Source organism: Panthera uncia (assembly GCF_023721935.1).
Source record: "Panthera uncia isolate 11264 chromosome C1 unlocalized genomic scaffold, Puncia_PCG_1.0 HiC_scaffold_3, whole genome shotgun sequence".
Lineage (NCBI taxonomy): Eukaryota > Metazoa > Chordata > Mammalia > Carnivora > Felidae > Panthera > Panthera uncia.
In genome coordinates, this window is record NW_026057584.1 from 60,758,121 (window position 1) to 60,784,311 (window position 26,191).

Consider the following 26,191-nt stretch of genomic DNA (forward strand, 5'->3'; position numbering starts at 1 on the left):
AAAGGAAGTTCTTGGGGGGCGCCTGGGTGGCTCAGTCAGTTAGGCTTCCTAAGCTTCCCACTTCAGCTCAGGTCATGATCTCAGGGTTTGTGGGTTTGAGCCCCACGTCAGGCTCTCTGCTGTTAGCACAGAGCCCACTTCAGATCCCCTGAATCCCTCTCTCTTTGCCCCTTTCCGGCTTGCACTCTCTCTCTCCCGCTCTCAAAAATGAATAAACATTAAAAAGAAAAAGGAAATTCTACGACAAAAGTTAAGAATAGGGAAGTTAAAATTAATCTACTATTTGCGTTGGCTAAAAAGTGAATAGAAAAGAATAAAAGCATAGGTATTTTATATATGGTTTTAAAGATTTGTCTTTCCTTTCAGTTTCTGTGTTTGTTTCTTGGTTGTGTGTGTATGTGTGTTTAACTACTGGAAGTCTTACACTAAAATCACATACAATGATGTAAACATTTTTAGTCTGTGGTGTCTTACATAAGTATCACCTCCTGGAGATTTTTTTAATGTTTATTTATTTTGAGAGAGAGAGAGAGAGAGAAGAGTGTGTGTGTGTGTGTGTGTGTGTGTGTGTACACAGGAGAGGCAGAGAGAGAGAATTCCAAGCGGGCTCTGCACTAACAGTGCAGGGCTTGATCTCACAAACTGTGACATGACCTGAGCTAAAATCAAGAGTTGGATGCTCAACTGACTGAGCTACCCAGGCACCACTCACTTCCTGGAGATTTAAAAAAAAAAGAATTGGAAGGAGCATATATAATAGGTTTGAGGTATTTTCCTAAACCAAAAGTTGCATTTCACACATTGTCTCAGAAAAGGGTGCTAATTTATTTTTTTTAATTAAAAAAAAAATTTTTTTAATATTATTTTTGAGAGAGAGAGAGAATGCAAGCAGGGTAGGAGCATAGAGAGAGGGAGACATAGAATCCGAAGCAGGCTCTAGGCTCTGAGCTGTCAGCACAGAGCCCAATGCGAGGCTCGAATCCACCAATGGGGAGATCATGACCTGAGCCCAAGTCAGATGCTTAACTGACTGAGCCACCCAGGTGCCCCTAAAAGGGTGCTAATTTAAATGTAGTTTCACATCAATCTGTTAACAACAATAAATGATAACCTTCTTAGTTTTTCTTAATGGAAAATCTTGCTTAACTTCAAATGAGAAGAAAATGTTTAAAGAGAAGTGAGAATAGGAATTAGATTACTAGAAACTCTATTTTTTCAAGGATTGCTCTAAATTTTTTGTGTTTTTATACTGTGTCTTCAAAACTTTTCTCAATTAAGAAATCTGTCATCCTTGGGGTGCGTGGGTGGCACAGTTGTTTGAGCGACCCACTCTTGATTGCAGCTCAGGTCATGCTCTCAAGGGTTAAGTGAGATTGAGCCTCACGTGGGGCTCTGTGCTGACAGTGAGGAGCCTGCTGGGGAATTTCTCTCTCCCTGTCTCCCTGCCCCCTTCCCTGCTGTCTCTTTAAAAAATAAATCAATAAACATAAAAAAAAAAAAAAATCTGTCACCTTCCTCCCCCAACCAATGAAAACAGATTAAAAGGCTTTAGATATTGGGGGCACAACAGTTATTTTCAGCTTTCAGTAAGAAATTGGGGAAGAAAACAGATGTAAAACTTTCTGATTTTTAAAAACGTGTCTCTTTTTAAAAAGAATAAGTGTAGGGGCACCTGGGTGGCTCAGTTGGGTAAGCGTCCGACTTCGGCTCAGGTCATGATCTCACCATCTGTGAGTTCGAGCCCCGCATTGGGGTCTGTGCTGACAGCCCAGAGCCTGGAGCCTGTTACAGATTCTGTGTCTCTCTGACCCTCCCCCATTCATGCTCTGTCTCTCTCTGTATCAAAAATAAATAAGCGTTAAAAAAAAAAATTAAAAAGAGTAAGTGTCTAAGGGAAAAGAAAGCAGCAGCTCTGGAAAACTACAATTTTATGTAAAAACAGTAGTCTTTGACAAAAGAGAGAATTTTAATAGTAAATTCAAAGGATAGCTTCTTTTCTTTTAAACATTATTTTTGGTCACATATTTTAAGTTCTATTTTTCCTAAAAAACAACCAGCCAGACTCAAAAACCTGATTAATTTGCTACAGTATGTCATAAGTACAGTTCTTAAAACACTGATCCCATGAAAAACTAATATGTAGAAATATATCTCAAAAAAGGAAGTCCTATAATCAAGAGTTTCAGAAAACGGTTTGATAATCACTGTGAACATTAGTATTATCGTTAAGTATTATTAAAGGCTCTGAGAAGTAATTCTATAAATAAACTTGTTTAGCCTTTTAAACTCAGAATATTCCAAACTTATTTTGTGTGCAAGTCAATTCTCTCAACTCCTCTAGCAAGTAGAAGATGCTATTTATGAAAACACGGTTCTGAAAAATACACATCAGGGCAATGTTAGTCTGTCTGATGGAGTGAGCTTATCTTATTATTTTATTTTATTTTGTATTACTTTTATTATTTTATTTTTTATTTTTGACTTAGTATTTTCCTAACAAGATTCACGGAGGAAACTTATAAGTCTACTTTCACAGAGCCATGTGACATAACTGCTGTCCTAAATAAATATCTTATTTTGATACAATGATCTCTTAAATCAGTAGAATGATCTCTTAAACACTGAGGATAACTCTAAACTAGCTTATATTGCTTGCAAAACTTTTAATCAGTTCATAACTTTTTTCTAATTTTTAAGATTTACAAATAGCATCAAAATTTTAAAATACATTCATAATATTAATATATAATTTTTTAAGATATAAGTTATTTCCTGAGGAAAAATAAGCAAAGGATACACTCTCTCTTCTTGACTCCTTTCAAGATTCAGGAATCACTATGATATTAAAGCTTTGTTCCTTTATACTACATATCAACAATGATCAGTTCTTTCAAGCAAAAAATGCATTAGAAACAAATACTCTAAAAATAAATCTTACCACTGGGCATTCCCATAATAAAGCATCCTCTATTTTTTCTGATTTGGAACATTTTGGCATTTCATAAAGTTTTCTTGGCTCTGATGCAACACTGGGAAAAAAGAAAAATGAATGATTATTCTTCTTATTCATTGAGACAGTGTTTGCTCAGCTTTGAGTGATTTATTCTATTTAGAGATTTGGAATACCAAGATACAACTTGCTACTTTGTCTTCCTTTTCTTAACTAAATGTTAACATTTTTTTCCTGATCACATAATTCAAAAGGAAATTCACTGGAAAAAAATCTGAAAAATACAGTAACATAGATTAGAATACTATAAAATTATAAAAATAACCATTATTAACATTTTGGTTCATTTTCTTCTGCTTTTTCTTTATATACATATACTTACCTGCAGATTATTTTCCAAAGTTGGGTCATATTGATTTCTTTCTTTAACCCTGAATGATTACAGTGAATATCTCTGCTGAATTCCATGGCATTCAAAAACTGTTATTCCAATATTGTAAAATGAAAATTAGATAAAAAGAGTCCTTTTATTTTAGAATGAAAATTAATAGGTTAAAAAAGGAAATACCTTTAAGGTGTTGTTTTTTTTTTTTTAATTCCCAAACTGCCTTTCAGAAAAATTGAACAAGTTTATACCTCTGCCAGTATTGAAACTACAATTTTTAGGTGAAAAATAGTCCCTTATTTTTAATTTATACTTCTCTGATTACTACTGAGATATGATCATAGATATTTTCCTTTTTTTTTAACTGATGTACTTTAAAATTAAGCTACTATTTAAAAAAAATATTTTTACTGCTTGTATTTGAGAGAGAGAGAGAGACAGAGTGCGAGCAGGGGAGGGGCAGAGAGAGGGGGAGACACAGAATCTGAAGCAGGCTTCAAGCTCTGAGCTGTCAGCACAGAGCCGGATATGGGGCTTGAACCCAGGAATGCAAGATCATGACCTGAGCTGGAGTCTGATGCTCAGCCCACTGAGCCACCAGGCACCTTGAAATGTATATATTAACAAAGGGAGAAGCTTCTAGGTTGGTGAACACATGGACATTCAGGGAGAGTAGTGTGCTCAAAGAGCATGGATATTCCATGCCCTTTCGCATGTAACTTGCCTATGCAACTCTTCCATCTGGCTGTTCTTGAATTATATCTTTTATTATCAACTGGTAATCTACTAAGAAACCAATCACAAAAGACACATACTATGTGATTCAATTTATATGAAATGTCCAGAACAGATGAATCTATAGAGACAGAAAACAGACTAGCAGTTGCTGAGGATGATGTGGGTATTGGGGCAATAGCTAAAGGCAATAAACTTTCTTTTTGAGGTGATGAAAATGTTCTAAAGTCAACTGTAGTGTTGGCTGCCTATATGAACCGCAAGGGTTCACCAAAATTCCTATCATTGAATGAACATTCAACGAACTAAATGTCATCAAATTGTATACTTTAAATTGGCGAATTGTATAGTATGTGAATTATATCTTTTAAAAAATGTTTATTTATTTATTTTTGAGAGAGAGAGGCAAAGAGAGAGGGAGACAGAATCACAAGCAGTCTCCGCACTGTCAGTGCAGAGCCTGACATGGGGCTCGAATCTAGGAACTGAGAGATGTGACCTGAGCCAAAATCAAGAGTCAGGTGCTTAACCAACTGAGTCACCTAGGCACCAGTGTGTGAATTATATCTTAATTAAGCTGTTAAGAGAAAGAAAATGTCTAATATTTTTTATAGAAGCAAAGCATGGTGTTTAGAATATGCTTTAAAACACTTCGTTAAAAGATAAAGGAAAAGTGAGCAATGGTGTAGATAAGCAAATGCAGCAAAATTTGGATCATCTTTGAATTTAGGTAATTAGTACATGGGCGTTCACTACACTGTTTTCTCTGAAGCATGTTCGAAAATTTTCTCTTAAAGCAAAGAAAGGCACGTACTTCCAAAACAAAACATAGAACTTCTTCCCAGGGCACGTAGGTGGCTCAGTCAGTTAAGCGTCCAGCTTCAGTTCAGGTTATGATCTCAAGTGTTGAGAGTTCAAGCCCTGCTTGGGGCTCTGTCGCGCCAGCTCAGAGCCTGGAGCCTGCTTCAGATTCAGTCTCAGTCTCTCTCTCTCTGCCCCTCCCCACTAGCATACTGTCCTTCTATCTCTCTCAAATATAAACATTAACATTTTTTTTTTAATTTAAAGAAATTTTTCTCTAAAGCAGCATATAATTAGTAGATACCTGACTTCCTTGACTCTGCTATCTTCTAAGCAGAATAAAACACTACACCATACTCTGAGCAACCTATCATTTTGCCTGCACTATAAAGTAAATTCATTTTAAATTGGTACTTGCAAAGATGAAACCTCTAACTTTGGGTTTAAGAAGATTTTAAAATTATACCCATTTACCACTTACTCTTCTTTTGGGCTCATTTTTCCATTCTCCTATTTCATTAAACATTGATAAAGCATGTGGTTCTAGAAAAATGAGTCAAGATCAACAGTGAGGTGAATTACAGGAAAAATGTTCACCAAGATACCTGCTGACACAGCACCGATAATTGTCAAAATATATTCTTCCTCTCTCATAGGCTATAGGTGACTTGGAATGAGTTGTCCAAACATTCTTAAATTTAGTACTTTCCTGAAAGACACAAGGAATTTTGGTTTAGGAAATAACTCATAAGTCTCTACCCTGCAGCAATATTAAGTGGGATAATTAAATCTACAGTTTTCAAAGTAATTCCACGTACGTTATTTAAAACATGTTCATTTCTCCCTCACTCTGTCCTCAACGTTTTACGCGGTGTGACCAAATTTTAGGAAGACTGTTTGCAGGAAGACATAAGAAGCTTAAAACTAAAAGCATACGGTGGTTCTATTAATAGCTATTTACTAATTCCCCAGGTTCAGGGCCTGGATACCCCTGTCCATCACCTGTGATCTTCTTAAAAGGAAGCGCTAACGAGTAAAAACTGCACCCCAGCAGGAGGCTTAGCCGCCAGTCGCCCCTCTGCCCTTGGCCCCATTCCCAGCAGCCGGCGGTCACCTGGCACACCAGCACCCGCAGGATGCCCAGGTTCGTCCTCTGCACCACGCCTGCGTCCCGCGAGAAGAAGCCCAGCGCCCGGCGGCTCAGCTGGCGGCACACGTTGGGTTTCTGAGTTGGGCCCATGGAGGCAAGGGCCGGGGGCGGGGTTTGCTGGGCTGAAGAGGGGCGCGCCCCTCGCTTCCGCGCCAGGCAGCGGCCGTTACCTTCGAACCTCCAGGCCCCAGCTCATCCAGGGGCCCAGGAAAAGCTGACGCGGGGAGCCGGGCAGGGAGCGCACGGCAGTGGGGGGAGGGAAGGAGGGGTTGGCGCTGTCTGAGCGCAGAGTAAAGGAAAAGATACCCCTCCCGGCCTGCCACTCAAACACTCTGCAAGTCTGGACCGGGCTGCGGACAGTGCGACGCCCCCGCAACGCGCGGCCCGCCGGAGCCGTACCCTCCTCACCCGGAGAGGTAGTTCCCAGAGCCCTTTGAGGGAACCTGGCTCCTTCCCAGAACTACAATTCCCATCAGGCGGCAGGAAGAGAGCTCTGGTGCCGGCCCCGCCCCAACCAGCCGAGACCCCGCCCAGCCCCTCCTCCTCTGGCAGCGCGGAGGCTGCGCCGTGGGGCTCGCCCCCCTTTTCCGGGTCTGCGTACCGAGCGGGGCAGAACCCTAGGGGCGCTGTGTTGCCGCCTCCTGGTCTCGCTTCGCTGTGTAAACCTTGCCGCCCGGTTACCCTCGAGTCTCTCAGCTCCCGACTTTCGCTCTAGGAGGCCCTGGCCGAGCGCCGGGAGGGGCGCTGTGTTGAAAGCCACCCCCCTCTTTCCAAAGCAGTGTCCTGTGCTAAAGGTACGGCCCGCGGCTTTCCCTTCAGTCGCACGTTGGACGTTGTGGATGAGGTTGACATTTCGGGTCTAGAAGCACAATGCTGTTGTAGTAGGAGTTAGTGGTGGAAGATGCTGGCATTCCCACCAAACTAGGATTGACTTACTCTCTCCTTTTGTGGCCTGCGGGGACACAAGGCTGGTTTTGCGATAATTGCTGCCTTTTCCTTCCTCTCGCCTCTTTTTTCTCTTCTTTTGCTAATAAAATATGAAATGTTTACATTCTTAATGGACTGTAAGATACTCCACGTTGATTCCTCTAAGTAGAAGGTAACTTGGTCGCCTACCCCTGCCTATAGGGTCAAAGTTCCCCCTACACTACATTTTCCGTAATCACGCCCTACATGTGCCCCCGGGGATTGCTTTGCAAGTCCGTTAAGGGTCGTGTCTTTGCGTCTCCCACGTGGGCTTGACATCCCACCTCTCTTTCATACGTGGGCAAGGCAGTGATTGCATTTGACTGACAGCAAAGAGTGCAGTACTGGGTGAGTGCATTGGGTCACAATTTAAGTGTTTGGTAAAAATTGTGTCCCGGATACCCAGGGTTCTCTATTGTTAACTTAAAATATTTCCTTCAGGGCTTGAGCTTTTGCTGATTTTTCATGACTTATTTACAGCATACCGTGGAGCGCTTTGTATATTTTTAGAGCGCACTATAATAGTTAATTTGGTAATTCATGAATGCAGCTGTCACTGAGAAAACTGGGACCCAGAAAGGAGAACTGGATTTTCTTTGGATGAAATGAAATTCAAATCATTGCTGACTTAAATTCATCATCTCTCTTTTCTCATCCCCCTTCACCCTCACTTGTTTGTCTTCCTGTTGTCTTTATCTCACCACCAAGTCACCCAGAGGGCAGTCATCCTGGATACCCTCCCTTTCTCACCCACAGCCAAGTCCTTTTGATTCTCTTTTCCATCTCCTTTTTATATCCCCTGCGTAATTTAGGGCCCCACCACTTCATCACATTATTATATTAAGTACCCTCCTTTCTGCCTTACTTAAGTACTTTCAATTCGAATTCTCCATCCTGCTGCCAGAGTGATTTTTCTAAAGCACAAATTTGTCATTTCCTTATTAAAATCTTTCAGTGGCTCCCAATCACCCAGAGCAGAATTTCTCAAGCCTGAGTGGATACCCAGGATTCTCCATTGTTAACTTAAAATATTTTTAGTATGTTAAATATATGCAAATATAAAACTATATATACACTCCTTATGTTGTATATCTTATACAACTATAACTCCCGGTTATAAGTTAAATGAAGCACAATTATGAAACAAATAAATTCAAATGAATACTTATTCATTGTTACCAATGAGACAGTTTTTGTTGGACCTGATATGCTCCAAAAGCAAATATTCACTGTCCTCCATAGCATAACTTCTTTACAAAAGCCCTGTCCATATTGTACTTGTGTTGAGATTACTCAGTGCCTTCACCTCTTTTCTTTTTTTTAAACCACGGCAAAGCCTGCCTTTGTTCAATGTGTCATGATTTCATTTGATCTTCACTTGTCAAACAACATGATTTACACAAAGTAGTCCCCATTTCTTTCTCATTAACCTATGCCAGTGACAAATGGTACCACTTGTTTGCCAGTGCAATGCTAAACACAAACATGTAAACTGAAATCTTATGACAGTATTCAATTATAAGGGGGTCATTCAGATAATCCAGAGTATCCTTTTTAAAAAAATATTTTTGTTGTTGATTTTTATCAAGTCGTACAAATTCCTAGGGGTCTGAATAGGTGCCGTACAGGACAAAATCTGAATCCCTTAATGTGTACAGGGCACTTCTGTCTGCATCTTGCCCACACTTTCAGCCTTATTTCCTTGTCCATCGTTACTTAACATTTGCTCTTGTGGCTCTGACATGTTGCTCACTTACTCAAGCCAATGGGCCTTTCAACTTTTCTTTGGAACTCCCTCCCTTTCCTTCTCTTGTCTGTTTTATCTTGTAACTCATCCCAGGTATCACACCTCCACTCACACTTTTCCTGACCCCTTCACTTCAGGTATAGACTTGGTTCTTCTAACATGTTTCTCTGCATACATTGGTTGTAGCACTGTATTAGAATTATTGTTTGTTGGTCTTCCCAACACATTGTTTTTATGCTTTTTTTTTTTAATAGGCTCTACACCCAGTGTGGGCTTGAACTCAGGATCCCAAGATCAAGAGTTGCATGCTGTACTGAGTGCCCCCCAACATACTGTTTTTAGAGTAGTCCATTCGTTCATTCGACATACATATGCATTAACCACATTTTAGGCAGTATACAAAGGATGCATATGTATGTTGAATAAATTGACCGTTCTAAGGACATTGTATAGAATCTATTATTGGCAACTAGGTACTTTCAACATACATGCAGATTTAGTCTTCCTTTTTTCTTTAAATCGGTAGGAAACCACAGTGTTCATAAGAAGAAATAACTTTTTAAAAACTTGAATCCCCAACAGTTCTACCTATAGGTAGATATTTTTTCCATTTGTTGAGGGTAAAATGGCATGCACAGATATCCCTAGTTTAGGATTTGAAAATGACTTCTCAATTTAAGACCTAGAACAAACATTGTTTTTTTGTTTCTTGTTTTTCTTTTTCAGTCTGTGTCATGTGTTTTAACAGAATACTTAGCTATCTTTACCACGATGTTTTTTAATATATATTTTGTTAAATTTATTTTGTTAGTAATCTCTACACTCAATGTGGGGTCAAACTCATGATCCTAAGATCAAGAGTCATACTCTACCAACTGAGCCAGCCAGGCACCCCTATCATGATATTTAAAGACAAAGAGATATGAATTCAGAAGTTAATAAAATGCTTTTTGTTCATGTTCTTTGTTTAAAGAAGCATGGTAAAGCACTCAGGTTATTAAACTTGAACATTTGTTCAGAGATAAATTGTTCAGAGACAAAACCACAAGAGGTCATTCATTCAGCATGTAATTATGTTCATGTACTTTGTGCTGGCAACTATTTTGGCATAGGGTATAACAGTGAATGGGATAGACAAGGCCTCTACGTGTGGAGGGAGTTAGACGATAAATACATAGATTACAAAAATGAAATTTCAGGTAGTGATAAGGGCCGTGAAGAAGACAAAACAGGGTGATGTGCTTGGTAGAGTATGGTTGGAAGCCCTGCTTTATTTTAGCTAGAGTGGTCAGGGAAGGCCTCTTGCAGATTGGACTTCTGAGCTGAGACCTGAATGATGAGGATGAGTGAGTCTGCAAAGAATTGAGGTTAGAGTAGTCCAGGCAGAAAACTCTTGAATGCAAGGTTCCCAAAGCAATAACAACCTTGGCTTATTCTAAAACTGTCAGGCCAGTGTGACTCTCTAGTGCATGTGAGGGAGATGAACTTGGAGAGGTAAGCCAGAACCAAGTTATATCAGGCATAAGGAATTTTGGATTTTAATCAAAGCCAAAGGAGGCTTTGAAGGAGAGTGACATGATCTAATTTGTGATATAATAAGATCTTTATGGCTATAGTGTGGAAAATGTACTGTGAGGAGATAAGAATGCAAGTGAACAGGCTGTTCACTTGGTCCAGGTAAGCGATGGTAGTGTTTGGACTGGCGTGGTGGCAGGAGAAATGGAAAAAAGTGAACAGATTCAGGATATATCTTGGAAGTAGAGTTGATAAGACTCCTAATGTAGTGGATATTAACAATGAAGAAAATAAAAGATTCAAGTGAAATCACAATAAAGCAGAACCACAATAACCCTCTCCAAACTCCCCAGAGCAAATGGAAAACAGGGAACTACGTATGATGTGGTGTCTATGAAACAATACCTAGATTTTATTAAATGTACATATCAGCTTTTTACACACTGATGCTAAAGAATGTTAGGTTCTGTTCTGTGGTTAGGAATGTGGGAAGAAGGAAGTAAAATCAGGTCCCAGAAGGGGCAGGGGTCAGAGCATGTGGGACCACGGTAGTGTGATGGAAAAATCACTAGTGATAGGCTAACATTCCCTTTAACAACAAGAGTGAAATAGGCCAGTTAGCAGGTAGCTGGTGTATTTTAGGTGAGAATCACTTTTGGAAATTTATTTTGAAATTACTGAGGCTTTTGACCACAAGTTTGGTTCTCATGTTTCCTTTTCACTGTATATTTTCACATTTTGTTTAAACATGAAGTACATTCATGCATATACAAAATCCAGAAAGATTAGGTTTAAAGATTGATAGTAATGATTATAAACTATTCTTATTTTAAAATTATTTTATTTAAAGAACATGTATAGATAACATAGCATAATGTATAAAAAATATAAAATGAATGCACATGTATTTATCATCAACTTAAAAAAAACAAACCCAGAAGAGGGGTGCCTGGGTGGCTCCATCAGTAAAGCGTCTGACTCTTGACCTCAGCTCAGATCTCCATCTCACGGTCATGATTTATACCCTGACGTGGAGCCTACTTAAAAAACAAAACAAAACTTTAGAGCATTACCTGCAACTTTGACATCTCCTAGGTGCCTCTCCTGGTTCCCAGATCCCTCTTTCCTCTTTATATAAATAAAATATTGTTAACTTATAAGTGTTTTTGAACATATATAAATTGAATCATACAATATATGTGTACTCTTCTACAATTTGTCTATTTTTTCTTTTCTCTTTTTTTTTTTTTAAAGATTTTATTTCTCAGATGCCTGGGTTGCTCAGTCTGTTAAGCGTCCGACTCTTGATTTCAGCTCAGGTAATGGTGTTATGGTTGTGAGATTGAGCCCATGTCAGGCTCCACACTGGGTATGGAACCTGCTTAAGATTCCTTCTCTCTCTCTCTCTCTCTCTCTCTGTCTCTGTCTCTGTCTCTGTCTCTTTCCCTCCCTCCTTCCCTCCCTCTGCCACTCCCCACCCCCTGCACCTGCATTCTGTCAAAAAAAAAAGTTCCCTTTAAAAAAATTTTTTATTTCTAAGTAATCTCTACACCCAACCTGAGGCTCGAACTCACAATCCCAAGATCAAGAGCCGCACGTGCCCTACCAACTGAGCCAGCCAGGCGCCCCACCTATTTTTTCTTCAACATTATACTTGACAAAGTACCTATAGTTCATTTCATTTATTTTTACTGCTATATAGTATTTAATTGTATGAATTTACTACAATTTATCCATCTTCTACTGACTGGGCTTTTGTTTCTTTCAAGTTTTTTATTCCTAGAAAAGTACTGTTACAGACATCCTTTAACCTGTCTCCTGGTATACATGTTAAAGAATGTATTTCTTTTCTCTAGCTGTGTAGCAAAGTACCACAAACTTGGCAGCTTAAATGAACACCCATTTATTATTCCTAATTTTTGTTCCTACATGAAAAATCAGTTGTCCCAGAACTATTTTTTTGAAGGTTCCCTCAAACCTCAAACAAACTGGGTGTTGAATTTAATCTGTTGAATTTAGCACTGTTGATCTGCAGTGCTAACTTCATTGTATATCAAGTTTACATTTATAATTAGGTCTGTTTCTAGTCTGTGTTTTCTGTTCCATTGTTGTATTTCTATTACTGGGCTAATACCTGACCACTTTTATAGTAAGGCCTGAGAGCTGGTAGGACAAATCCTCTACCTTATTCCTTTTTCTCAGGAGTATCTTATTTCTTTTTTGCCTTTTGCATTTTCAAATACCTTTTTAAATCTGCTTCAGTTCCACAAAAAAACCTTATTGGAATTTTGATTGGAATAGCATTAAATCTGTGTATCAACTTGAAGAGAACTAACATCTTTACCATATCAAATTATCCTACTTATGAAGACCATATGTCTCTCCATTTATTTAGATCTGTAGTGTCTTTCAATGAAGTTTTATAATTTTTTTCATAAGGGATTTGCATATTTTAAACTTCCTAAGTACATTATATTTTTGGTCAGTGTTATAAATGGTAAATTTTTAAATTAGATTTTCTAACTATATTTTTGCTAGCATATAAAAATGCAAATTTTCTTTTTGTATATTGGTCTTTTATTTAGCAACCTTGACAAACTTTATCTTTAGCAATAATAATTGTCATTTGTAAAAAAAAAAGTCATTTGTAAGATTTGGGGGATTTTTCTATGTAGATAATCATGTCCTCAGGAAACTGTGACAGCTTTATTACTTCCTTCTCAACTCTTACCATTTATTACTCTTTCTTTTCTTACTGTGCTGGCCAGGACTTCTAATACAATGAATAAAACTGGTGAAGGTGGCCATTCTTGTTTTATTCATGTTTATAAACAGAATATTTCTAATAGTTCACCATTAGGATAACATTGTAAGTTTTTGATAGCTACTCTTAATCAGATTAATGAAATTCTCTTCCATTCCATATTTGCTAAAAGTCTTATTTGATTTTTTTTTTTCAACTTTTTTTTTTTTTATTTATTTTTGGGGCAGAGAGAGACAGAGCATGAACGGGGGAGGGGCAGAGAGAGAGGGAGACACAGAATCGGAAACAGGCTCCAGGCTCCGAGCCATCAGCCCAGAGCCTGACGCTGGGCTCGAACTCACGGACTGTGAGATCGTGACCTGGCTGAAGTCGGACGCTTAACCGACTGCGCCACCCAGGCGCCCCTGATTTTTTTTAAAAAAATATTTATTTATTTTGAGAGATAGACAGCATGCATGAGTTGGGCGAAGGGGCAGAAGGGGAGTAGGGGAGAGAGAGAGAGAGAGGAAGAGTATCATAAGCAGGCTCCACACTCAGCTCAGAGCCCTACTCAGGGCTTGATCCTACAACTATGAGATCAAGACTTGAACTGAAATCAAGAGTCCGACACTTAATCTAATGAGCCATTCAGGCACCCTTTGTTTATTTGATTTTTAATCATGAATGGGTGTTGAATTTAATCAACTACTTTATATCTACTGACATAATCATATAATTTTTTCCCTTTAATCTGATAATGTCAGATGCTCAACCGACTGAGCCACCCAGGCGCCCCTTTTTTAATGTTTTTATTCAGCCTTTGGGAGTGTTTTATAACAGAAAGGTTTTTGGGGTGTCAGTTCACCAAATTACCAGAACTACAATTCCACTTTATTTTTTGTAACGTTTATGTATTTATTTTTGAGAGAGACAGTGCACACACCATGAGAGTGGAGCAGGAACAGAGAGGGAAATAGAGGAACTGAAGCGGGCTCTGCACTGACAGCAGAGAGCCTGACGTGGGGCTTGACCTCATGATCCTTGAGCCGAAGTCAGTCACTTAACCAACTGAACCACCCAGGCACCCCTACAATTCCACTTTAGTATTTTTAGTGTAAAGACTTCTGTTAATGTAAGATATGATCACTTACCATCACTTCTGTCTTCTTGTCTCAACAAGGAAGCTGTGTTATGTAGTAGAAAGAGCATTATACCAGGAGTCAAGAGGCACAAGTTGTAGTTCCAGCACCACCACTTAGTGGGATCTTAACCAAGCCACGTATTCTCTCTGAGTTTGATTCAATCACCTGCTAAGAGGAAATACTCAGGATTGAAGTGAGAATTACATGAGTTTATAAATGTCAACTCGTTGTTGTAAGGGGAAAGGATGAGAACCAATGATGTCTAGTACATTCTCTGTTAGGAAAATGTAACCAAAACAGGTAGTTTAAGGAGAGAAGAGGGTTGATTTGGCAGCACAGAGGATGTTTTTTGTGTGGTGAAACTATTTCATGGTTTTGAAATGGTGGATACATGACACTGTGCATTTGTTAAAACCCACAGAGCTCTACAGCACAAAGAGTAAACCTTGACACATGCAAATTTTAAAAATAAATAAGGGGAAATGGGATTTAGGATGGAGGGCAGCCTGATAAAGGAATCTAATTGTATTATAAATGTATTTAATAACCTCACTGAAAGGAGCCAAGTAACTTGAAAATGAGACTAAAACTAAAGGCGGTAGGAACTGTTCATAAGCACTGTACTCTAACTGTTAAAAACTGAGAACAAACAGGGTTGATGGGGGGTGGGAGGGAGGGCAGGGTGGGTGATGGGTATTGAGGAGGGCACCTTTTGGGGTGAGCACTGGGTGTTGTATGGAAACCAATTTGACAGTAAATTTCATATATTAAAAAATAAAAAAAATAAAAAAAAAAAAAGAGCTCATGTAAAAAGTGACATATTTTTGTTAATATGTTATGAAAATTGAGAGGGTTTAATTTTCCTGCTCTGAATAAAGAGATTCTAGGCATCAAAAAAAAAAAAAAAAAAATAAGCACTGTACTCTAATTGATAAAGTATGAACTCTAGTTTAGCTTGCTATAGATAATGGTAGATACATGTAGAAGCATTTATAAAAACGTGTTTATACAAGGTTTAGTATTCCCACATATATTTCCTTGTTTTGTCAATTGAGAGGGCCTAGAAGCAATCTTGTAGCAAGGAGCACACCCAGTACCTGGTCCATTCCCCAATAAAAGAAACAGACACTCTTTGGAGAAGTAGCTGATTCTAGGATTGGGTTAACGAATATACAACATGAGCCTGCAGTATCTTGTAGTGCCAGAAAATAAGGCAAGTGCTCCAAAACAAAAACAATGATGAGAGTATGTCAAAAGAACATAGGAGCCAACTATAGAAAGAAACTGTAGAAGAAAGAACTCTTAATAGCCAAAACAGGAACAGTTTGAGCAATAAATAAAATAGTATTGGGTTATAACCCACAGTGTAAAAGAAATGTCTTTGAATCCATACTGATAGAAACAAGTGATTGAGTAAATAAATGGGGGAGAAGAGACAAATCTCCCATGTAAAAGAATTCCAAATAATTTAAGTAGCTATTCTGCCCTTAAAGAAGTGGAGCATAACTCGCTACTCCCTAAGTGTGGGCTGCACGTAGTGACTTCCTTCTAAAGAATACAGCATGGAGGGACCACTGGGTGGCTCGTCGGTTAAGCGACCAACTTCAGCTCAGGTCATGATCTCACAGCTCTTGAGTTCGAGCCTCGCTTCAGGCTCTGTGCTGACAGCTTAGAGCCTGGAGCCTGCTTTGGATTCTGTGTCTCCCTCTGTCTGCCCCTTTCCAGCTTACGCTCTGTCTCTTCCTCTCAAAAATAAATACTGAAAAAAAAAAAGTTAAAGAATGCAGTATGGAAAGGAGGAAGGGAATAAGTTTACAGTGGAGAAACTTGTCAATCACTGCCTCAGCCAGGTGATCAAGGTTAACGTTAACCCTGATAAGTCATATTCATATCATGAATACCCTTGATATGATGTGATAAGAATGGCACTTTACTTCTGTAGTTTTTTCCCCTAAAACCCAAACCCCCAGTCTAATCATGAGGAAAACATCTCATAAATATTGAGGGACATTCTACAAGATACCTGATCAGTATTCCTCAAAATTGTCAAGGTCTTCAAAAACAAAGAAAGTCTGAGAAACTATTAGAGCCAAAGTGGAGCCTAAGGAGACCTGATCACGAAATATAACATGATGCCCTAGATGGAATTCTATGAGAGAAAAATACATCGAATGAAGATAAAGGGAATTTGAATAAAGTATGGGCTTAGGTTTATAGTAATGTATTAGTATTGGCTTATTAATTGTAACAAATTACCATGCTAGTGTAAGATTTTAGTAATATAGGAAACTAGGTTAGAATATGGGAGCTTTCTGTACTATCTGCAACTTTTCTGTAAATCTTAGACTATTCCAAAATTAAAAGTTTACTTTTGAAATGCAATAGGCGTGCGCACACAAGTGGGGGAGGGGCAGAGAGAGAGAGAGAGAGAGAGAGAGGCAGAGAATCCCAAGCAGGCTCCTCACTGCCAGCACAGTGCATGACACGGAGCTCAATCTCACAGACCATGAGAGCATGGCCTGAGCCAAAATCAAGAGTTGGATGCTTAACCAACTGAGCCACCTAGGTACCCCTATTGCATTTTAAAAGTAAACTTAAGATGAACTCAGTTACCAGCCTGCCTGCGTGTAGATCTCAGCCTCAAAACGTACTAGCTTTACCAACCAGGGTATCCCACTTAACTAGAATTACTTTAACTTGTCTATGCCTCACTTATTTATCTGTTTGGGAGGACTAAATGAGTAACATAGTAAAGCATTTAAAGTAATGCCTGGCACATAGCAAGTGCTATATAATGTTTGATTCTGTTTATCATTACTACTTTGTTTGGATTTTTCGTTTTGGGGATCTATGTGTTTATAGCTGAATTACACTGAATCTTCTTCAGCATGCTGAAGTGTCCAACAAAACAGTATCCATAATGCTTTTTTCATAAGGGAGAAATTATTAAGATTGTAAAGATTCAAGAGAAAGGACCAGAACTTGAGGATTCCCACCCCGTTTCAAACCAAATAAATAGAATTGACCAAGTGAATGCAGAAGGTACAAAGCCTGGTAGGATATACCCTTTATGGGCATAGACATGCCACATATAGAAATTCCGAAGTTAATGTTATTTGGTTTTCAGTAGATTTCTTATTAAAATGTCCACTCCCCTTGTTAAACTGGTATTTGGTTACGCATGGGTGGCTCAGTTGGTTTAGCATTTGGCTTTTGATTTCAGCTCAGGTCATGATCTCATGATTCGTGAGATCAAGCCCCACATCAGGCTCTGCTGATATCAAGGAGCCTGCTTGGGATTCTCTCTCTTCCTCTCTCTCTGCCCCTCCTCCACTCATTCTTTCTCTCTCTCTCTCTTTCTTTCTCTCTCTCAAAAAAAAAAAACAAAAACAAAAAACTCATGTTATTTTAGCACAAAGCACTGCCTACCGTACAAATCCCCAGATTTAGAGTTCAGCATCTGAAGTTTTGGTGACTTTTGAAACAAAATGGAATGTATTATAAAAACATTGGTTTTAGGCTTTTTACTCCTCTGCCTGAAATACATACCAGCTCTATCGAAAACTCCTTATAGATCAGCAGCTTAGGTGTAATAGTGTACTGAGTAGACCATAGCATTTGGAGTCAGGAAGCCTGCTTGGGGTATGGAGTCTGATAGCTGTGTGAATGAGGCAACACATGTAACCTCTTTGAGCCTCGTCTCCCACATCTGTGAAATGGTGATAAAGATGCTTGTCCTGCCTCCTTCCCTTACTTATTGTATTATTGTAAGGATGAGTTGTAAAAGTGAATGTGAGAGCTTTTTGTAAATTATAAAACCTATGCAGATATTATTGTTATAGTAATTCTCAGGTTTTCAACCAGAGTAAAACTCTAATGAATTAGCCTTATAGTCAGATTAGGTGTTGCATGCCTTTACTTATTTAATTATATAATAAGATGAAATCATTTGAATTTAACATGCTTTTTATGGTATGTTTTCTCACAGTACTTTAGTTTTTATGATGTTTTTCTTTGGTGTAACAAAGGAAGGCATTGTTTTCATCTGTAATTGTTTCCTTCAGGTGGCAGTTTGAGGAAATGGTTTCCAAGCTCTTCGCTGAAATTAGCTATATAGAGAACACAAAAGTGTATCCCTGTGATTTGTGAAATTGTCTCTGTAGGACACAGACCCTCTTGTCCTGGAGTGGAGCTGGCCAGCAGAGGGTGCACAAGCTTTCCCAGGAGCTGGCTTCAAAGGATAGGCTGGGCAGACCTGACTGGTGCCATCTGTGTTTGCTGTCTGATGATTAAGAAGTACTATAAATGAAAAGGTTCTGGCACACCAAAAACACAGTTACCAAATGGAAAGAGAGAGCAGTCTTAATGTCACTTAGCAATGTGGCAAGTACCTGCCGTAGTTGGTGAGTAGGAAGTTTCTAATAATTGGAGTTTGGTCTTCTAGCATGGGTTATTTGTTTTCCACCTCCTCCTGATACTCTTTGCCTTTTCCAATAATTTCTTTCTCTTTCTGGATTCTTTGCCCTTACCGTCTGAGCATCTGCAGTTGTTGGCCTTATGTGGTCTAACAAATTGAAGTCTTTTAAAAGTGATCTTTCGGGGCGCCTGGGTGGCTCAGTCGGTTAAGCGTCTGACTTCAGCTCAGGTCACCATCTCACGGTCCATGAGTTCGAGCCCCGCGTTGGGCTCTGTGCTGACAGCTCAGAGCCTGGAGCCTGCTTCCGATTCTGTGTCTCCCTCTCTCTCTGCCCCTCCCCCGTTCATGCTCTGTCTCTCTCTGTCTCAAAAATAAATAAACGTTAAAAATTAAAACAAAACAAAACAAAACAAAAAAACCCCCAAACTGATCTTTCTCTGAACTTCTATGGCCCTAGGGTAAATGGGTCCTGGATCCAACTGTCTACAGCACCCTGTCTGGGTCCCCTTACCAAGGCTCTCACAGGTTCCATGGCATCTTTTCCTCCATGTAAATGGGTGACTGTTAGAAAAAAGACTTTGAGACTTTTCAAGTGTTACTATTACTACTGCCCATACCATCTTTTTTTCCTTCCTTCCCAAGCACGGATCCTCTACCTGTGGATATTGTGTAGAGTTTATATACATAGCGATTGTAAAAATATTTTCATAAGTTTCCTGAATATAAAGGTTATTTGAGTTTACTTAAAAAGAAAAAGAACATTTGAGATGTGTGAAGAAGAAAATAGAAGGAACTCCTTGAGAGTTTCAATCAGAGAAAACTAAATTCTTCCAGACTTTTCCTATACATATGTATATTTGTTATTATATATATTAATTTTTAAAAATGAGATCTTACTAAAGGTACGATTTTGTACCCTATTTTTTCCCCCACCTAAAAAAATCATGGACTTCTTTCCATATCAGTAAATTTAGGTTTATAAGCAATATTTTTACAGGCTCCACACAGACAGCACAGAGCCCGATGCAGGGCTCTATCTCATAAGCCATGAGATCATGACGTGAGCTGAAATCAAGAGCCAGATGCTCAACCCACTGAGCCACCCAGGAGTCCCTAAGTAACATTTTTAAGTAGCTACATGATTTTCCCTTACATGGATATACAGTAATTCAGTCAGTTTTCTGAAGATGACTATTTAGATGGTGTACAGTTTTTCAGGATAATGTACAACAGTGCTGTGACAAATGCTTAATATAGTCTTCTGGTTACATTCTTAGGATATAATTCTAGAAATTGAATTTTCCATCAAATTTATTCTTCAAGAATTTTCATATGGGGGCGCCTGGGTGGCTCAGTCGGTTAAATGTTTGACTTCGGCTCAGGTCATGATCTTGTGATTCGTGGGTTCAGGCCCCACATCGGGCTCTATGCTGACAGTGCAGAGTCTGCTTCGGGTTCTGTGTCTCCCTTTCTTTATGCCCTTCCCTGCTTGTGCTTGCTTCTTCTTTCCCTCTTTCTCTCTTCCTCTCTCAAAAATAAATAAACTTTAAAAAATTTAGACAAAAAAGAATTTTCATTTGTATTGACAGAGTTTCCTCAGAAAAGGTTTCTCAATGCAGTCTCCCCTGACAGTGTGTGAGTATGCTTGTTTTTCTATACCACTGATCACAACATTTCACTTTGCCAAAATGATAAGTCAAATACTTAATTAGGCCATCATGCTCTTTTTAAATTTTTTTAAATGTTTTTATTTATTTTTGAAGGAGAGAGAGAGACAGAGCATGAGCAGGGGAGGAGCAGAGACAGAGGGAGACACAGAATCAGAAGCAGGCTCCATCCGGGCTCTAAGCGGTCAGCACAGAGCCCAATGCGGGGCTCGAACTCATGAACTGTGAGATCATGACCTGAGCCGAAGTCAGACGCTTAACTGACTGAGCCACCCAGGTGCCCCCATCATGCTCTTTTTTAAAAAAAGTAGTGGTCCTGCCATTCTCCTGGTCACCCCAGAAAATTAAGCCAAAAGGCAGCAGTTCTCCAACTGTTTGGTCTCAGGACTCCTTGACACTGAAAAATTATACCCCCAAGAGCTTTTATTTATATGGATCATAGCTGTCAATGTTTACTATGTTAGAAATTAAACCAAAGAAAAATGCAAATATTTATTAAGTCATTTAAAATAACAGTAATAAACCCACTACATATTAGCATGAATACCATTTTTATTAAAAATATTTTCCAAAAGAAACAAATTAATGAGAAGAATGGCATAGCTTTACATTTTTGCAAATCTCCTTAATATCTGGCCTCTAAGAGAAGATGACCAGATTCTTTTTTTTTTTTTAAGTATACTTAACACATAGTGTTATATTAGTTTCAGATGTACAACATATTGATTTAACAATATGTACATTACTCAGTGCTCACTGTGATAAGTCACTGTCACCATGTGATGTTATTATGATAGTATTGGCTATATTTCTTACACTGTACTTTTTGTCTCTGCAACTTATTTTAAGACTGAAAGTTTGTACCTCTTAATCCTCTCACCTGTTACACTGGATTCTTATGTTTGCTTCTGTATTGAGTCTGTGGTGATTTGTTGTTCTCTTTTAGATATGTGAAGAAAAGCTGATCTCACAGAGAAATGTGAGTAGTTAGAAAGAGGAGGAGTACTTTAATAGTCTCTTAGGATGAATGTGAATCCTCTTCTTTGATATTATACTAAATTCCAATAAGTGGTAGTTTCTTTTTTTTTTTTTAATTTTTTTTTTTAACGTTTATTTATTTTTGAGACAGAGAGAGACAGAGCATGAACGGGGGAGGGTCAGAGAGAGGGAGACACAGAATCTGAAACGGGCTCCAGGCTCTGAGCTGTCAGCACAGAGCCCGACGCGGGGCTCGAACTCACGGACCGCAAGATCGTGACCTGAGCCGAAGTCGGCCGCTTAACCGACTGAGCCACCCAGGTGCCCCAGTGGTAGTTTCTTAAAGGTGAATTGCAATATAATACTTGAAACCATATCAGTGTACTTCTCTTACTCTGTTACATTAAAATCCATTGATCGTCTTGCACTTTGAATGGATCTTTTACCCATGTATGATTTTGTGATACCGTATGTGTCATCTGGAAAATATTGGTTCACTGAGTTGTGCATGTCTTCCAAACGTTGACACATTTTATTATACCATGTCAAAAATACCTTATTCTCCTCAGAACAGTGTTGAAGTGTCAGAAAGCTGTTAAGCTAAGCATGGTGGACACAAGTTTTCTAGAATTCTAACTTTTTGCTTAAACGCTTGAATTTTATTAATGGCGACAAATGGTGTCAGTTGTTTTCCTGCCAGGCTTACTTTGTTTTTGAGAAAATGCCAAAGTACAAATGGTGTTCCATGAAAACAATTGTTTCGCTTCATCAAGGATACGCCGAAGTGAAACAGACTTTTTTTTTTCTCCTGTCGATGCATGGTTGGTGAAGAAAATAGTCACCTGCAGTACAGTTTGGTGCCACTGCCTTGATTCAGACTAAGGTGCCAGCAGTTTTATCCACCATTGCCTGTGCATCATCAGTGCACCTGTCACCACTGTAAACAAAGACAAAGAATATGTTGATATTATTAGGAAAAGAATTTTGACCTTTTGTGGACCCCCTTAAAGTGTTTTGGGCCCCTAGGGATCCCTGGATCACACTCTGAGAACCTCTAGTCCAAGGTAATCATAGGAACCCATTCTCTTTTCAGAGACTGATTTAGAGATAGTTTGTGACTCTCAATTCTGGCCAGAGAAATCCGAGAGCAAGCCTGTTGAGGAGCTTGTGAGATAATTTCTCCATCCCTAAAAAAAGACGTAAGAAAGAAATAGTCCTTTTCTTCCTCTGGATGTTGCTGTGTCAGTGTGATGCCTGGAGCTGCAGCAGCCACGTCGTAACTGGCAAAGGGAACGAGCCTTAGGGTGAAGGTGATGCTCAAAGAGCAGGATGGAGAAATGGCAAGAGCGTGGGTCCTTGATGACATCCTTGAACTAAAGATGAAACCACACCTAGAACTGGCCCAACCTCTGGACTTCCAGTCATGAGAGATATTTTTCTCTCATTATTTAAGCCAAGATCTTCTGTTACTTGCCGTTGAAAGCACCCCCCAAAGACATTTTTCGTTAGTGTGATGAATATTTTTAAGTGTTTGGTGGCCATTTGCATTTTTTTGGTGAATGTTTGTTGATGGCATTAGCACATTTTCTACTTAGGAGGTCATTTCTAAGTATTTTCTAAGTGTTCCTTATAGATCAATAGTACATTGTAGTGTTTTGCAGTATCTCCACTGGAGTCTTTTGTAGCATATCTTCCCATAAGTTTTTATAAACAATGTATTAGTCTTTTTCTTTCATTTTTAACTTTTTAGCTTTGGCGTCATGTTCAAAAGAGTCTTTTCTACCCTACTTTTTAGTAAGCACATATATTTTTTAGGCCTATTAAGGAGTATTTTTTACATTACCTGGAATTTATTTTGGTGTTAGATATAGCATTGGCATATAAATTTATTATTTCCAAATACGTAGGCCATTTTCTTTTTCTTTTTCTTTTTTAAAGATTTTATTGATTTATTTATATTTTATTTATTTATTTTTTAGTAGTCTCTACACTCAACATGGGGCTTGAATTCACGATCCAGAGACCAAGAGTTGCATGCTGTACTGACTGAGCCAGCCAGGCACCTCCCCTAAAGATTTTATTTTTTTAAGTAATCTCGATACCCAACATGGGGTTTGAACCTACAATCACGAGATCAAGAGTCCCATGCTTCACCGACTGAGCCAGCCAGGCACCCCTTCCTTTCCCTCTCTCTCTCTCTTCCTTTCTTCTTCCTCTCTCTCTCTCTCTTTCTCTTTCTTTCTTTCTTTCTTTCTTTCTTCTACACCCAAGTTGGGGCTTGGACCCACCACACCCAAGATCCAGAGTCACAGGTTGCACCAGCTGAGCCAGCCAGGCTCCCTGGTAGCCCATGTTCTTCAAACACTTTTTTGAATAGTCCAACCATAACCTACTGATTTGAAATACTAGCTTTATTACAAATAGAATTCTTACATGCATTTTGACTAGTTTCTGGATTATCTATTCTTTTTCAGTGCTTTGACTATATATCCTAGCACTAGAGACATGGCTAAGTATACACATATTTGATGTATAGTGTACTCTAATGTCTGGAAAAATGAGTACTTCCCTACCCCCCTTTCCCCGATGCCACCGCAACTAGCATCACTATTTCCCTTCCAGTATTTTCCTGGCACTTTCAGCATGTGTCTTCTTCCAGATAAACTTTTAAATTATTTGTTTAAGCTTCTCAAAAACATTTTTGGAATTTTGAATGAATTTCTTTAATTTTATGGATGATTTTGGTGAGAATTTACATTTTTACAATATTAATCTTCAGCTTCAGAAACCCATGTACCGTCTTCCTGTTTATTAAAATTATCTTCCATGCCCCTCTGTAGAGTTGTATAGCTCTCTTCATATCAGTTCTATACATTTCTGGCTAAGTTTATTCCTGCGTATTTCATATTATGTTTGTTATAATCATAAGAGGAACCTTATCCCCTGTATGTTTTCTATTTTGCTATTGATGTTAAAAAAAACATTCAGCTTATATTTCCAGATAGTTTTGGCTTCTTAAAAAAGAATAAGCACACAGGATACTATCATTTGTGTTAGTACAGTATATACTGTGTGAACTTGATTTATGAGGTATGACTGTTTAAGGCTGTTTAAGGAAACAGAACATACCAGAAGCTAGATCTCAATGAATATGATCTTTCTAAGCTGGTTATGTTATAGCAACAAGAACAACAACTTACTGTAAAAAAAAATTAAGAGTATTATCCTCAAGCAAAAAGTTTGCCACCACTGAGGATATGAAAAAGAATTAATAGGCCTGCTATGAGGACATTATCTGAAAATAAAATTTCAAAGATGTTTATTATTGGAATAAATGGTAATCTCTCAAAGTGACTTACTTGAAGGGTCAACACTTATTTTGATGTCCACATCTAGTTTTTAGTTAAACAACATCACTTTTAGACACACCTTATGTTATCAGGTGGCAAAAAAATGGCTGACAAGTTTTATGTGTTTTGTTATTGTTTTAAAAGAATCATATTGTTTTTGTATTAAATAAGATTCATGTTGCCCCAGGCATTATGGATTGGCAGTGTTTCAGCTGTTGGGAAAATGAAATTTGCCAGTTTTCTAAGATCATTTAAAATAAACAAATTTCTTTTCATCCACATTATGGATTTAAAAAGCATGTGTGGGCTAGTCTTGTATCTTAATCACCATTTAAAATGTTTCTATAGAACATATGGTTCTAGGGCGCATGGGTTGCTCAGGTCAGGGGCTTAGGTCAGGGTCTCACGATTGGTAGGATCGAGCTCCAGGTCAGGCTTGTGCTGATAGCATGGAGCCTGCTTGGGATTCTGTCTGTCTGTCTGTCTGTCTGTCTCTCTCTCTCTCTCTCCTCCCCCCACCCTGTCCCCTGTGCCCACATGTACATGTGCTCTCTCTCTCTCTCTCAAAATAAACTTAAAAAAAAAAAAAAAGAAAATGTAGTTCTGAGCTTTTAACAGCTGACTTACAGATAATATTAGAAATAAGACCTTTTATAGATTGAAGATCACAAAGGTTTCTCTACATGATGTGATCGAGGTTAAATATATAATTCTTTCTTGGGACTCCTGGCTGGCTCATTCAGTAGAGCATGTGACTTTGATCTTGGGGTTGTGAGTTCAACCCCCATGTTAGGTGTAGAGATTACTTAAAAATAAGTCTTTAAAAATATTTTATATATACATATATAACATTATGTATGTATGTATGCATCTATCTATACATATATATATAATGTTCTTAAGCAACTTGCTATGGCATTATTATTCATGGGCTTTAAAAAATAATTCCTAAATTTATTGATTTTTTTTTAGTTTATATAATTTCTTGGAATAAGGTTTATTGTATGTTTAGGTAAAGAGTGTTTGTATCCTTTATTTCTTTGGGTGAGGAGTCTGGCTCCAAGTCAGAATCCTATGTGTGATGTTTCAGGCCTGACCATAGGCAATTACAAGATTTTCCTGGAAGGCCTCATGGGAAGAGCTACCATTCCCACACAAGAATTGGGGTACAGCCAGTGCATTGCAGTTTTCTGGAGTGATTGCAGTCAAGGCTCCCCTGGGCAGTCATGCTCAATAATGAGGACTGCTGCTGAGATACTTTCTCCACTTTGGTGGCTCAGTACTATTCCCCTCTTAGCTCTTCTTCCCCCAGCCCCACTCCCCTTTGCCCATGGATCCATAAAAAGGCAGGAGATAATTTCCCCCATCTGTGCTGCATCTACGTGATCCTTACCGAGTGCCATTCCGCAGGGAAAAATGGAATGCTGGAGAGCTGGTGCCTCTTGTTGCCTCTTGCTTACACCGTTGCAGTAAGTAAAAGGCTCGACTGTTAATTTCAGTTTGGCTGGTTGTCCTAATTTACCATTTCAGTACCTGATTGCTCAACAGTAGGAGGTGGGAATGGTGTTCCTAATAATTTACTAATTTTTCATCTGATAGATTTTTTCCTTTTCAAACTTTAAGGGGTGCCATTTATTTTTGTTTA

The 26,191-nt window shown here is 38.7% G+C and overlaps 2 protein-coding genes across 8 annotated transcripts in view; one reads left to right on the forward strand and one right to left on the reverse strand.

Annotated features, from left to right (window-relative positions):
- Window positions 1-6,498, reverse strand: part of DCAF17 (DDB1 and CUL4 associated factor 17) — a 36,554-nt gene extending 30,056 nt beyond the window's left edge. For 2 of the 4 annotated variants that reach the window (XM_049615539.1, XM_049615540.1), the window contains exons 1-3: window positions 5,986-6,497; window positions 5,477-5,580; window positions 2,939-3,029 (exon numbers count right to left, since the gene is read on the reverse strand). In XM_049615539.1, coding sequence (XP_049471496.1) covers window positions 2,939-3,029; window positions 5,477-5,580; window positions 5,986-6,111 — 321 coding nt within the window. In that variant the 5' untranslated portion in view covers window positions 6,112-6,497. Of the gene's footprint in view, window positions 1-2,938; window positions 3,030-5,476; window positions 5,581-5,985 lie in introns of all 4 variants that reach the window. The other 2 variants (XM_049615538.1, XM_049615537.1) reach the window with 2 other exon arrangements.
- Window positions 6,470-26,191, forward strand: part of METTL8 (methyltransferase 8, methylcytidine) — a 98,944-nt gene continuing 79,222 nt past the window's right edge. For 3 of the 4 annotated variants that reach the window (XR_007454364.1, XR_007454365.1, XM_049615541.1), the window contains exon 1: window positions 6,739-6,815. The gene's annotated coding sequence lies outside the window, so the exon portion shown is untranslated. Of the gene's footprint in view, window positions 6,816-26,191 lie in introns of all 4 variants that reach the window. The other variant, XM_049615544.1, reaches the window with a different exon arrangement.